The sequence below is a fragment of the Rhagoletis pomonella genome, unplaced genomic scaffold (assembly GCF_013731165.1).
Source record: "Rhagoletis pomonella isolate Grant_MI unplaced genomic scaffold, Rhpom_1.0 Rhpom_scaffold_00006, whole genome shotgun sequence".
Lineage (NCBI taxonomy): Eukaryota > Metazoa > Arthropoda > Insecta > Diptera > Tephritidae > Rhagoletis > Rhagoletis pomonella.
In genome coordinates this window covers 77,560,267-77,573,486 of record NW_023458560.1, presented here as the reverse complement: position 1 = coordinate 77,573,486, position 13,220 = coordinate 77,560,267, and the positions used below count along the sequence as shown (strand labels likewise).

The 13,220-nt window shown below is 33.8% G+C and overlaps 2 protein-coding genes across 6 annotated transcripts in view; one reads left to right on the top strand and one right to left on the bottom strand.

The window, feature by feature from the left end:
* Positions 1-13,182, top strand: part of LOC118741353 (protein phosphatase 1 regulatory subunit 14B) — an 18,755-nt gene extending 5,573 nt beyond the window's left edge. Inside the window, exons 2-6 of one of the 3 annotated variants that reach the window (XM_036473298.1) lie at positions 4,295-4,460; positions 9,037-9,470; positions 9,608-9,682; positions 12,108-12,149; positions 12,221-13,182. In XM_036473298.1, coding sequence (XP_036329191.1) covers positions 9,255-9,470; positions 9,608-9,682; positions 12,108-12,149; positions 12,221-12,262 — 375 coding nt within the window. In that variant the 5' untranslated portion in view covers positions 4,295-4,460; positions 9,037-9,254 and the 3' untranslated portion in view covers positions 12,263-13,182. Of the gene's footprint in view, positions 1-4,294; positions 4,877-9,036; positions 9,471-9,607; positions 9,683-12,107; positions 12,150-12,220 lie in introns of all 3 variants that reach the window. The other 2 variants (XM_036473299.1, XM_036473300.1) reach the window with 2 other exon arrangements.
* Positions 1-13,220, bottom strand: part of LOC118741352 (protein phosphatase 1 regulatory subunit 14B-like) — a 251,722-nt gene that overhangs the window by 48,508 nt on the left and 189,994 nt on the right. The window lies entirely within an intron of this gene.

The window sequence follows — 13,220 nt, the reverse complement described above, 5'->3', positions numbered from 1 at the left end:
ATGCTCATGGAAAAAAATTGTGGTTATTGGAAAAGGGGGCGTGGCACTTCCCATACAACCGATTTTTTCATACTGCATACCTCTGGAAGTGTTCACGATAGAGTACAGGAATTTGGCGATTAGGGTGTCCCTATCCTAAAATAATTTTCTCTATTTTTTCTTTTAGATCTTTTGGTATTTTTGTATGAAAAATCTAATATATAAAAATATCGTGTCACGGTGTTTGTGGTCGATTTCCTCCGAAACGGCGTAACCGATTTGAATGAAATTTGAAATTTGTGTATATTTCGTAGGTATGACAATAGGGTGTAAAGTATGTTTCATACCGCTAAGTGAAGGGGACGTGGCACCTCCCATACAAACCAAATTTTTCACACTTTATATCTCTGCAAGTGTTCATAGTAGAGTACTGGAAGTTGGTATGTCCAAGACATATAAAATCAAACGCATAGTCATGAAGAAAAATTTGAAAGAAGAAAAATTTGAAGAAAAAGGGGCGTAGCTCCTCCAATGCAAACCGAATATTTCACACTGCATATCTCTGGAAGTGTTCATGGTAGAGTACTTGAACATGGTATGGAGATATGAGAAATCACTCCCATACTCTTAGGAAAAATTGTGGCTATTTTATAAGGGGGTTGTGGCGCCTTTCAAATGGTACTGAAGCTATTACGTATCTTTGTATGCATATACAATTTTGCTAGGTTATTTAAGATGGTAATGGAAATATGCCTTCCGACAACCACCAAACCGTAATATTAGAAGATAAACGCGTCACTGAAAATCATGGACGTGAACTGTTGGTGAAAATGTTGTACCAAAATGTTTCAATACAAAAAATTAATTTTGGGCGGGACGAAGTTCGCCGGGTCTGCTAGTAATACATAAATATGTTGCCTTTGCATAAATATGTTTGCCTTTATTCAACAACTTACGCGCTTCCCACTATCTATTTACATACATGTATGTATGTACGCGTGTACCTTAAATTATTACATACAAATGTGGAGTATAATAACCGCGGCGTGTTTTCGCACGCTTTGATTTCCCATGCCTACATTTGTATATACATACATACATGCATATTTTGTTCATACATGAATGCTTTTATGGTTCGTTCACATTGCAAGTTTATCATTTTATCTATTTGAATTTTTTATACCTTTTTCACAATACATAGTTTCATAATGGCATAAACAATGAAAAAGTAAATGATGTTATGAATGCAGCTATTACAACAAAATAATGCTCGCTTTACAGCAGAGGGTGGGCATAAGAATTCATAAGCAAAAGCCGCATAATTGAAAAAAAAACGTATTCACACAATTAAATTGCGACATAAAGGCACAGACAGGTAACAAAAGAAACAAGCAAAAAAAGCGCAAAGCAAATTTGCACAAAATAAAAATAAAAAAAATATAAAAATAAAAACAGTATTACTCGTACTCGTACTATTATTACGTATTGAGTTGGTTGTTGCTGGGAATGTTGCACAATTTGATTTGCCAGTGAATGGCGCCCAGTTAGGAGGCAACGACCATATAAACCAGCAACAACTGTAGTTATATGAACCTATTTAGGTAGATATGTAAATGCATAAGTTCACACATAAATACATACAAATTACATACATACAAGCATAGATATATACCTTGATAGCAAAAAAGCGGGAAATCATTTAATGTTGGCGCTTACGCCTTTTAAGAGCGAAATAAACCAGACAAGCGGCTTGTCAAAACTAACTGAAACCTAGATTTTTTATTTCGCCTCGTTCAAGCACAGAATTTTAGTTTTCTTCCAATTCACAATGTAAAAAAGTTTAGACTTCTTCATTTTGCTCTCCCCCGTTGCGAATGAGGCGATTTCGCGGTTTTATAAAATTTTTTTATATTTTTGTTCAAGTTTTTTCAAGCGGGTTTTTCAAACCTTTAAGCAGCCCCCATACTCAACACAAATGGCTTGAAGTAAAAGCAGATTTCGCTTGCTTTGTCAAGCCACTTGCGTGGTTTATTTCCCCCTTTAACCTATTCAATTGCATGCCGCATTACAGCTAATGCGAGATAGTTTAGACAGCTTAAGACAATTTACACAACACACATATCAATGTTTAGCTACATACTTTTTTATATACGTATGCACATTTTCATGTCATGCTATCGACCCTTAATGTATGTTGATACCTCAGAATTTAACATAGAGGCCTAAAAGCTCGTTTCAAGCATTTATACCGACATGAGCCACTTATTAAATTTTAACTGCTTAAATAAGCACGAATGATTTCGCTAAATCCTTATGTGTGTAAGGGAGCGTAAAGTTTGCTTTTATTGCTTTATGCTGTTAGAATTTGTTTCTAATAGTTTTTAAGCTGTTTACGAATCTTCTTGTTACCGCTTATCAGCATGCACTCAAGTGTACCTGTTAACACTTAACTGTAATTGGTTATTAGAACCCTATTGATCTCAAATTGATATTTTTGTTTGTGTGACGCCCAACAATTTTCGCAATCTTCCTATCATATTCACCTTGTTTATTATTAAGTGTTTATTTTACAATCGAACTTCGCTTAGCTTGGCTATTTTGAAGCACACAACATGGTACATACATACACACATCAATACGAGTATGTATGATAACACAGAAGTGGACATTTGAAGTAACAACTTATTTGATTTTAGAAGTTATGTTTTCACAGGCAGAAATAATCAATTTTCATACAAAAATATTAAATTTGCACTAATCTTAAACTACAGCTTGGGTCAGCTCATACTTTAAATGTTGAATAGGAACCCAACGATTCAGCGGTTTTAAGAGAAAATGGCAAAACTGTATTTAAGTTGTTCTCCCAAATGTCCACGCAAAAATATAAATATATGAATTTGTACACGTAGTATAGTTACTATGTACTACAAACGAGTAACATAAACAACTCAACGCGTTCCTATAGCTTCTATGAATTTTGAAGCATGATATGCTCATAAAAATGCTCTATATGTATAAAACAGCTTATATGCTAAATGCAATGGCAAACGCTCGATTGAAAATCTCTAAGCTGCACTGTGAGAAATCTGTCTGCTGCTCATAGGTTGGCCAATTTATCTGCGATATTACTGTGACCTGGATCTCAAATAAACTTGCTAACGAGATGATCGGAAGCGACCGAGGGAGATATTAGGCATTCCCTGGCCGTTTCCGATCGTTTTAGCAAGGAGTTAGAGGCCTGATTGGCGGTTGGCTATATTTTATCCCCATTTCTGCTGCGCCTACGATTGTTGAAAAACACTGTAGTGAACCGTAAGCCTAAATTTGAAATTGGTGGAGAGTTCCTTGCAGAAGACACCTCACTCCATGGTTTTGACCCTTTTAATGTCCTTAGCTTAACGGCGGTGCGTGCGCGGGCAGCTTTGTCTACTATATACACGGACAGGTCTTTATACCCTCTTCTGCTGCTTAACGATGGTGACCTTATCCCATGTATTCCACCACACAAGAACAACAAATAGTAAAATTGGTTTAACAAGCAAAGAAGTATAAGTTCGGACGAAACCGATCCGTTTCTCTCTAAAAGAGCTTCGCTCCAACTATCAATACTATAGCCTCAGCATAGGCAACCACCCGACAACCGCGTTTCTCCAAAGTCTCCAAAGTGAGCGATGTGGGATACCCCTACACACTTCCTTCTGGAAGGAAGCGCTGTCCGACTCTACCCCAACTGTTATGTTTTATGTCGATTCCGACAATTAGTTTATTGAGATAACATATCATTGCCTCTAACAGAGCAACAAAGACCCTCGATATAAAGAAAAGCACTAAACGCATATTTTTTTACCAAAAGGACTCTACAACGGTCCTTGCTAATTTGCAGATAACCGATCTCTCCATCCTTCTTAAAGCTTAAACAGATGGCAGCGTTGATCCGGATTAACTCGGACTTAATCCGGATCAACTGCAGTTAATTCCCGATTTGGTCCGGATCAACGCTGCCGTCTGTTTAAGCTTTTATGTGCAAAGTGACCAGCCTCACAAGCGTATTTAGTAGATACGAAAAGAGAGTGATGGATTCGCAGACTTCTGCAGTAGGATGTGTATGATACCGTAGAAAGCTTGGTTTGTAAAAGCTTTAACAGACGGCAGCGTTTATCCGGATCAACTCGGACTTGATCCGGATCAACCGCAGTTAATTCCCCAGTTGATCCGGATCAACGCTGCCGTCTGTTTATGCTTTAAGAGTCGATAGCCCATTGCAGGATATGTTCATCTATTATAGTCTATCTAAGAACTGCATTTTTTTTTTCAGTGTACACGCCTGACTGCTTGGCTGCCCAATTCTTCTGACTCAGCAGCTAAAATCACTATTATTATGCGGCTGACGTTAGCTTTGCGGTTGAGTGCTGTTATGTCTATGCAGAAAAATGCAACAGGAGCAGCAGCTGCATAAACATCAAAAACAAAAGTGAATGCGTGTAAGCAAACAATAATTTGATTGAAAAGCCCAAGGAGAATGCAAAGCGGCTAAAAGATCGCGGAAGTTTCTGCTTGGTTTAGCGCGACAGCACGCACATCAATGCACATACATACATACATATGTATGTATGTTTATAGGTTCGCTTGCATCGATGTTGCTTTGTTTATACATACATATTTAGTACATATTTATGTATCTCTGCATCACCTGCCATCCAAAATATATCTAAACAGCAACATTGCTTCGCAAAGAGACCGCACCGCGTAAACATCAAATGGAGGCGTAACAATGCGAAAAAAGCGCAACTCCGCGGGCTTTCAACTGAAAAAGTGTGTAGAAAGAAAAAATTTCTGCAAAAAAAAAATAAAAATAATAATAAAAAACCCCACAAAAGCAGCTGCTAATGGCATGCTCGTGAGTATGTTTGTATGTATGTGCAATATTTTGTAGTTGTGGTTGGAACTTTGCTTTTGAATTTTTCCATTGTTATTGCAGTTGTGCAGCGTTTTTGAAGCCTCTAGAATGCAGCAGCTTAGTAACTCAAATACACCCATGCAATATGTTATGCAATGATAAGGAAGACGGTGGCATTTGTATTGTTGTTTTAAATTTTTTTTTTTTTTTAATTTTTAAAAATGTTTTTCTTACCGCTGTGATTGTTGTCGGGTATTGCATTCTTAGTTGCTGACGTTTTTGGCCCCACTACATCAGCAACATATGTATTTTATGCGGAGCGAAAACACACACGCAGGCACTTATGTACATACATACATACATTCATAGCTACCTTAATATAAAACACACTTTTTTCGTCAGGTTGCTATAGAAAACTTGTGCTTCTCTTATCGATAGAAAGAAATGTACAATAAAAACAACACCGAAGACTTTAAAATCTTAGCCAGCCCACTTGTTCACCATCGTGGGTAAAGCCGCAGCACTGTTTATGTTTGCTACCAACAGCTTTTTGCTTGTTTATGACCACTAATTGCAGTTGCTGCTTAAATTTATGCAAACTAAGACATCAACGCAACGCCACTTAGCCTGACCGGCAAGCGATCAAACTCCTGGGTACATACCGCATCCATGCGGTGGGAATGGATAGCTCATTTTTGCCTCAATATTTGCACTTATCGCGATATTAGCAATTCGCGCTGAAAGAGAGTGAAAGTTGTTAAGTTGTGGTCTCTGTTGATGGCTGTAAACGCCCACCATAAGCTCAGCTGCTTTGGCGTTGGTGAGTGGTGAGTGGTGAGTGGTGAGTGGTGAGTGGTGAGCCTAAAGCGATCAGAACATTTGTTCATAGAAAAGAATTTAAATGAAAAAAGAAACAAGGGAAAGAGTTTCCGCAAATGTTGGCAACGATTTTCCAATAATTAGAGCTGCATATACCTACATACATACATATGTATGCACTTATATATGTATGTATGTATGTACTTTTAGGCTTTGTCAGGTAAATTTTTCTTGGGAAAAATCAAGTCATTAATGGCCTAGGGCGTATTTAGTGCCTTGAGAAAAAATTATAGAACAACGTGTCTTGGAGCAAAGATATGCCGATGAAAAGTGTTATTAATTAAAACCTAACGGAAAATATTAAAATATCAGCTCTACTCGTTTATTAGCTTAATTAATATTAATGATTTTAATAAAAAGCGATGTATTTTAAGCTTTGTTCTCACAATGCTTGATGTAAAATATTTACTATGTACATTTGTATGTATGTATGTAACTGTCTATGTATATGTATATTAGGCATATGTACGGTGACCATCCGTCCTGTATTATACGGGACAGTACTCTTTTTTGACCCATTGTCCTGGTAATTTATTTATTTTATACGGGACGCCAAATGTTCTGTATTTCTTTTAATTTCCTGTATTTGTCACGTATTCGGTGTTCCGACGCCTTAACAGCTCATTAAAATGGCATGCCTATGAACAAGTTTTAAGTGATGTTGGTATATAACCGTAATTTTCTTTATAAACGGTTATTACTTTCTAATATGAATGCCTGTGATTCGAATCGAATATATACAGTGGCCAAAATAGAACTTAGGACACGATATTTTAGTAAGTTTTGGCCATTTTTCCTTAGTTTATTTAATGTTTATTATTTATTTTATGAAAGTAAGGCTCTTTTCCTAACAAAAACCATATAAATAATACCAAATTACCAAACTTTGTGCAAAAAACTATAAAAATTAATTCGGCAATGTTTCACCAAAATTTCAAAATTTTTAATTCGAATTTTTTAGAAAAAAAAATCGGTTTGAAGTTTTGTAACTCATTAAAATTTTAAATTGAGTACAATAAAGTGCGAGTGGAAGGTGCTGCTCATTTGCTTCTCTTTCAAAGAAACAAAAAAAAAAAATCCAAAAATGAGTGGTAGGTCCGACTTAAAATTGCACTTTATTATACTAAAAATTAACAAATTATTTTAACAAATTTTACGGTGTAAAATACGGCCGTGAAAATTATCCTACAAATTTGTGATGTTACTATAAGGATACTGTTTCAGGGAAAACAGGGTCGAAAAAATTTCCAAAATAATTTTTTGTCCCGTATTCGACTCACATAAATATGGTCACCGTAGGCATATGCGTACGTAAGAGGAGAGGATGAGGAATGATAATAGAAATACAATTTTTGTCACAAAATTTTCCCACAGGCAACTTCGAGAACAAAAATTTGTACTGGAAAATTCCATGTCAATCGAATTATAACTGCAATCAAAAATTGTTTTCTAAAGCTTTTTTCCGTTGACTTAGATCCATGTATGTATGTATGTATATATATGCCTCTTCACATGCCACATAAAAAATCATATTTGTACTACTAGGGTGGGTCAATTGTTCTTTACTAAATCTCGTCTGATTCTGCACATTAATTTTAAGCGAAAATATAGAATAAACCATGGGCCAGAAATGAGTTTCGAGCCTGCGCATTTTTAAATGAAAAAGTTACCTTTTCACGATATTGTTATTAATTTTGGAATTTTTTTTGCAAAAAGTGCTCAATTTCTCAATATAAAAAAATCGCCTTGTAAATGGAAGAAAAAGCCCAACACGGTCTGAGAAAAATTGGCAAAATCAACGGTAAGTCCTAGCTAACTGCACTTTATTCTAATAAAGATGATTGGACTACAAAGCTGTATACTCAATATCTTTCTAAGACATCAAACTAAAATTGTTATCATTAATCAGTTGAAAAATAAAAATAAAAAGATAAAAAGAAGCTATAATTTTTTCCAATGGAAACTTTTACTTCATACATAGTTACTGTGCACAACTTTAAATATTTTTTAATATTTCTATAAAGATTATATAATTTTTATAATTTTTATTGAAAACGAAAGCATTTAATCCATATTTTACAACACAAGAACATCTTTCTGGAAAATTAAGTGTGGCTAAAATTCATCTTTGAGGGCACATAGTTAAAATATAGTCACATTCATTCAAATGATAGTTGCATAGAACTAAGAAATCGTTTGGTATTTTTTTTATGAATTTCATACATTAATTATCGTTCTATGTTAATATTCAAATAGCTTTTGCTGTTGCACGGCATAGTTAGAATGAATTCAACATTGATCACATTATTTAGTAAAATGTCCAACCAGTTAAAATGGAATGGCCCTTTATAGTTTTGCGGGTATATTTGCCTTCATAATTTGTGGACGTTACTTAAAACGGAAGCGATATCGAGATGGTACAATCTACAATAATACTTTGAAGAGAAATTAACAAATGTAACACATTTTTTTCGTTTTTCGGTTGTCTATTTCTCAGATTTGCCCATATTCGAATATCCGGATTATCCGAATACCCAAAAAATCTAGATAGAACTCCCAGCCCTAGTATGTACGATTCGTAAATTAATCATTGTGTTTTATAACTATTATGGTAAAACTAGGTATAGTATGCGAATGCCAAACTTTAAAGCACTGCGTCAGTAGTATTTAAACTGTCCCTTCAGGTATCACTTCATAAGTGTTTCTATCCAATAATGGTCAATTCAAAAACTATAACTCCTTTATAGTCCTAAACTTTTCACAACTAGAGAATCGTGCCAGATGGCCAAGAAAAAGTCCTACTGCGTTAGTCATCCCCAATGTGTATTCACTGAACTTTTTCAGATTCGTTACAGTCCTTCAAAAGTCGAAAGACAAATGGCCTGCTGCCAAAACCGCAAAAAGTGATCGCATCGAAAGATACTCAGGCCAATGCGGAATACCAAACGCACTGAGTCACGTGACCATTACAAAAGAAAGCAACTGGTTTATGGAAATGTGCGGCATGGCATGCATATGTACATCCATATGTATGTATGTAAGTTTATGCAGCGTGAAGAACGCAAATATCATGAGCATATGTATGCCTCAAGGCAATGACTTGGTTGGGCATCTTAACCAAGTAATGACACACTCGCCAAGAACGCGACAGCAGAGGATTGAAAGTTAATTGTTAAAGTTGCAATAATTATTTCATTAAATTCAAATTTAACTCATAGAAAATGTTAAACAAAAGGGTGAATGTTGATTGAATTAAAATTTTTTCTTTGATTAATTTACAGATCGCCAGTTAATTGAGGGCTGAAGAAAAAAATAAAGGCTTTACGATAGCCAACTATCAATCAACCGCCCACACTAATTAATTTGACATATAAGTCTGAACAGAATTCCAAGTAATCAAGTCCAACAGCTGCCACGGAAACGGCACAGCACATCAGGCTTTACTCTCAAAAATAGTAGGAGGCAAAAACTAAACGTACAGCACACATACCCACACAAAATGCAGTGCGGCCTAGAGCAAATGAACGACTGCGAACGCTCGCCGAACCGGACCAATCTCCGCGTCAACTTCAACGAGAAGGGTGCTGAGGTGAAGGAGCGACGCGAAAAGTTCCTCACCGCCAAATATGGTTCACATCAGATGAGCCTGATACGTAAACGCTTGGCGGTTGAGATGTGGCTGTATGATGAACTGCAGAAACTCTTTGATCCACCGGTAAGTTGGAAGAACGAGATTTGAGAGAAAGAGCGAGTGTGCATTTGGAGATGGCCAGCTCTGATTATGTTGCTGCTAACAACAATTATTATGGTAAATTTTCATGTTTTTTTTTTTTTGTTTTTCTATTCTTGCAGAGTGAGGCTATCGATGTGGATATAGATGAAATATTGGATATGGACACCGACGACATAAGGAGATCCCATTTGATTGTAAGTTAAACAATTTTAGGTAAAGGGGTTTGTTATTTTCTACGCATAATTTTCACCACAAGTGGCTATACTATATAATTATAGATGTACATATTATGTACTTGTACATAGAATTGCCTCAGATTTTTTTTTGCAAAATTCGATATGCAGATCGTATGTATGTATGCATGCAGTTTTATTTTAGCTGTAGTATGTTTGACGATAGCCCCGGCATACTTCAAGTTGAACTTTTGGCTAAGGACTTTTACTTCTGTGATAGCAGAATTCTTTCCTAGTAGTTCTACGTTTTAAGCTTTTGAATATCCTATTGAAAGACACAAATTTTAAAAGGTCAACTTCGGAGCGGCAATTTGTCTTTTAGCAATAAGTTTTCTAAAATATCAAGTAAATAAATCATGAGTAAAAAAATTTAATTGAAACATAAAATTAAATTGATGAAAAGAAAAACTAAATAAAATTAAATGATATTTAGAAAAAAATATATCACTTTTTAAAACAATAGGGGTATTCTCTGAGTCTTGCAAAGCCCTTGCACGGAGCACGGATTGCACGGTTTGCAAAGCTGTCCCATACGAAAACCGGTTTTAACCGTGCAATCCGTGCAATCTGTGCACCATGCAAGGGTTTTGCAAGACTCAGAGAATACCCCTAATAAAATTTTAAATTAAAAAAAATAATCCATTAAAAAAAGGAAAACAAGAATTCAGCTGAAAAAAATACATAAAACAAGTTTCTAAAAATCAAATGAAATTAAAAAATACATATAATAAAATGTAAAAATTAAAAGAATAGTAATTTAAAAAAATAAAAAAAGGGAATCACGAAAAAGGAAAAAATCCCGCTGTCCTAGGATTCGAACCTCGGATCTCTCGAATGGCATGCCAGTGCTTTGCTCACCCGGCTATTGCCTCTGTTGGAGCAGCGCAAGCAAAATGTTATACATACATACATCTGCATTTGAAACAAGCTCAAGTGCTTTTTGTATCAAAATATCTTTTCACCATAGAAGTTGGCAAGAGAGCTTTTTTGTGTAAGACTTTCGTGCCAGAATAAACTAAATCTTTTAAACCATCTTGCCTACTGTCGTTCAATTCTCTTACAAACAATTTTCAACTGTCTTAGCCAGAATTTCCCTGCAGGCCCGTCTAGAGGGGAGGGGATCGATGGTGTTTTTCCCGAACCCGGTTTTTTAAAGAGGCCCGGATTTCTCTGAAAATTAAGTTGGAAAATAAAAATTCTAACATTTTTTATAGTTGATAAATTTTATTATTCAATATTCATATAAAAAGTTACATTATAAATTTCAGAACGCACACTAAAACACGAAAAACTATTTTACGCATTCAATTGATCTGTACCGAAAAAACAATTCTCTCTTTAGACGAAGTTTTTTAACGAAAAAATCATACTCCACATACTACGCAAATAGCACGGAACAAGTATGGAGTAGAAATCGTTAGAGATTCGTTAAAAAATTGAAAATTAATCTGTAGTGGGGCGGGCACATTTTTACTTACCCCCCCGAGGCCCTGTTGTCTATTATCTGAATGTTGATGAATTTAATTTTCCTTTAATTATAAGATTTCATTTTCTTACAGAGAAAAATATATATTTTTTACTTTAATTTAATTTTTAGAATCTTCTTTTATTTATTTTTTATGACATTTTTGCTTTGAAAAGAAAAATAATTTTTTTTTTAATTTCATAAAGTTTTTAGAAACGTTTTATTTTTTGATTAAATATTTTTTATTTTTTGCCATTTAACCAACAAGAGTTGGTTTTAGATTTTATTGTTTTGAAAAGAAAAATATATTTTCTTTTATTTCATTTAATTTTTGGCATCTTCATATTATTTTTGTTAATCTTATTTCTCTCTTTTTCAAATTTTATTTATAGAAGTGGTTCCAAAAATTATATTCTCTTTATTTGATTTGATTTTTAAGTATTAAATTCTTTTTTTATTTAATTTAATTTTCTTTTAACTCGTACTTTTTTTACTTAATTTATCTTTTATCTTTCGAAAAACTGTGATGAGTTGAAAGACATTTGCCAGAATTGCCCTGTAAAGCTGTTTATTAATGCATAAAAATCATATTGCTACTTGAAATGCATATTAAAATTCATTTGTAATGATTACGGCTCGGAATCCCATGCACTAAAAATCAAAAATATGCGCCATAAACAAGTAAAATATGCAATTAAAAATATATTTTTTCACTTACTTAATTTGGTTTTAGTTTATTAGATTCACTTAGTTTACTCATTTATGGTTAATTTTTTTAGTTCTTTAAGCTTTCAATATTTTTAAAAATATTATTGTATTGCCATAAATTTTTTCGTTACAAAATTTACGATATTATGATAATACGATTCATTACAACAGCCTGCGAGTCCCTAAATTTTTAAATATAATTTTCTCTTTTAGCGGCTCCTTTCGGTCTGCAAACGCCCACAGTCGGACATATCGGTAAGCTGTTTATTGTAAACAAATATTTGAAGCTTTAATATTGTATTGACGTTTGTTTTACTCTTCTCTAGAAATTCATAAGTGATTTACTTGATCGTGCAAAGACGCTGTAAATTAGCTGCGCTGGCGCGTTTGTTACTTTAGTTTTTTATGTGTAATTCCACGCAAAAACACGAAAACATAATTCATTTGATATTAGCGTTTAGCTCTCTACAAGTATATCATATTTTTTAAATTAATTGATCTTATTTGATTTTATTTTCTTTATCAGAAAATCAATTTAGTTAATTTACTTTAATTGTATTTAACCTTATTTATTACTAAGCACAAACGATAATTTAAATAAAAAAACTTTTGTATCAAGTCGCATAATATAAATAACACATTAGATTTTAATCGGTTAATTAGTAAACACGAAACAAAGTAAAAGTAAAAACAAAAGTGTAGTATAACCAAAAAATATTTATACAAGCTAAGTCTAATACTAGATTACAGAAATTATAGTCGCATTAAAATTAAGGCAAAGTAAAAGCAAGACAACACAGAACCAGAAGAAATCTCAAACCAAAAGAAATTCGCGAAAAATAAAATAAAAATAAAGAATCAAATAAATAACTTTAATTTGTATGTGAGGCAAAGCTGACGTTGATTATTGTATATGACTGAATTTATACAGTATGGTGGTAGAAATAGGCTCTGAAGTAAAACAAAAAAAAAAAATCTTAATTGTATTCATCAAAAAAGTCATCTCACAAACTTCATACATATTTACATTTAATGCTTAAAATACACTTGTATGTACGCAATTTATTTGCAAGATTAAAATAACAGTCTAGATTAAAAGCACTCAGCTTTGAGAAATAAGAAAGTAACTTACATTTTTGGTCTCTTTTTTAAGCGTGAAATTTTTTAAGTCAAACCCTAACACTTTAATGACAAAGAAAGAGGCATTAAACCCAGTAAAAATAGCGTTATTTTCCCGATGAGCATACTACCAATTTTCCAAAAGTGTGCTTTTAATAAAAAAAAAAAATCAGTTTTTGAACCGATATTATATTATACTGCATTTCG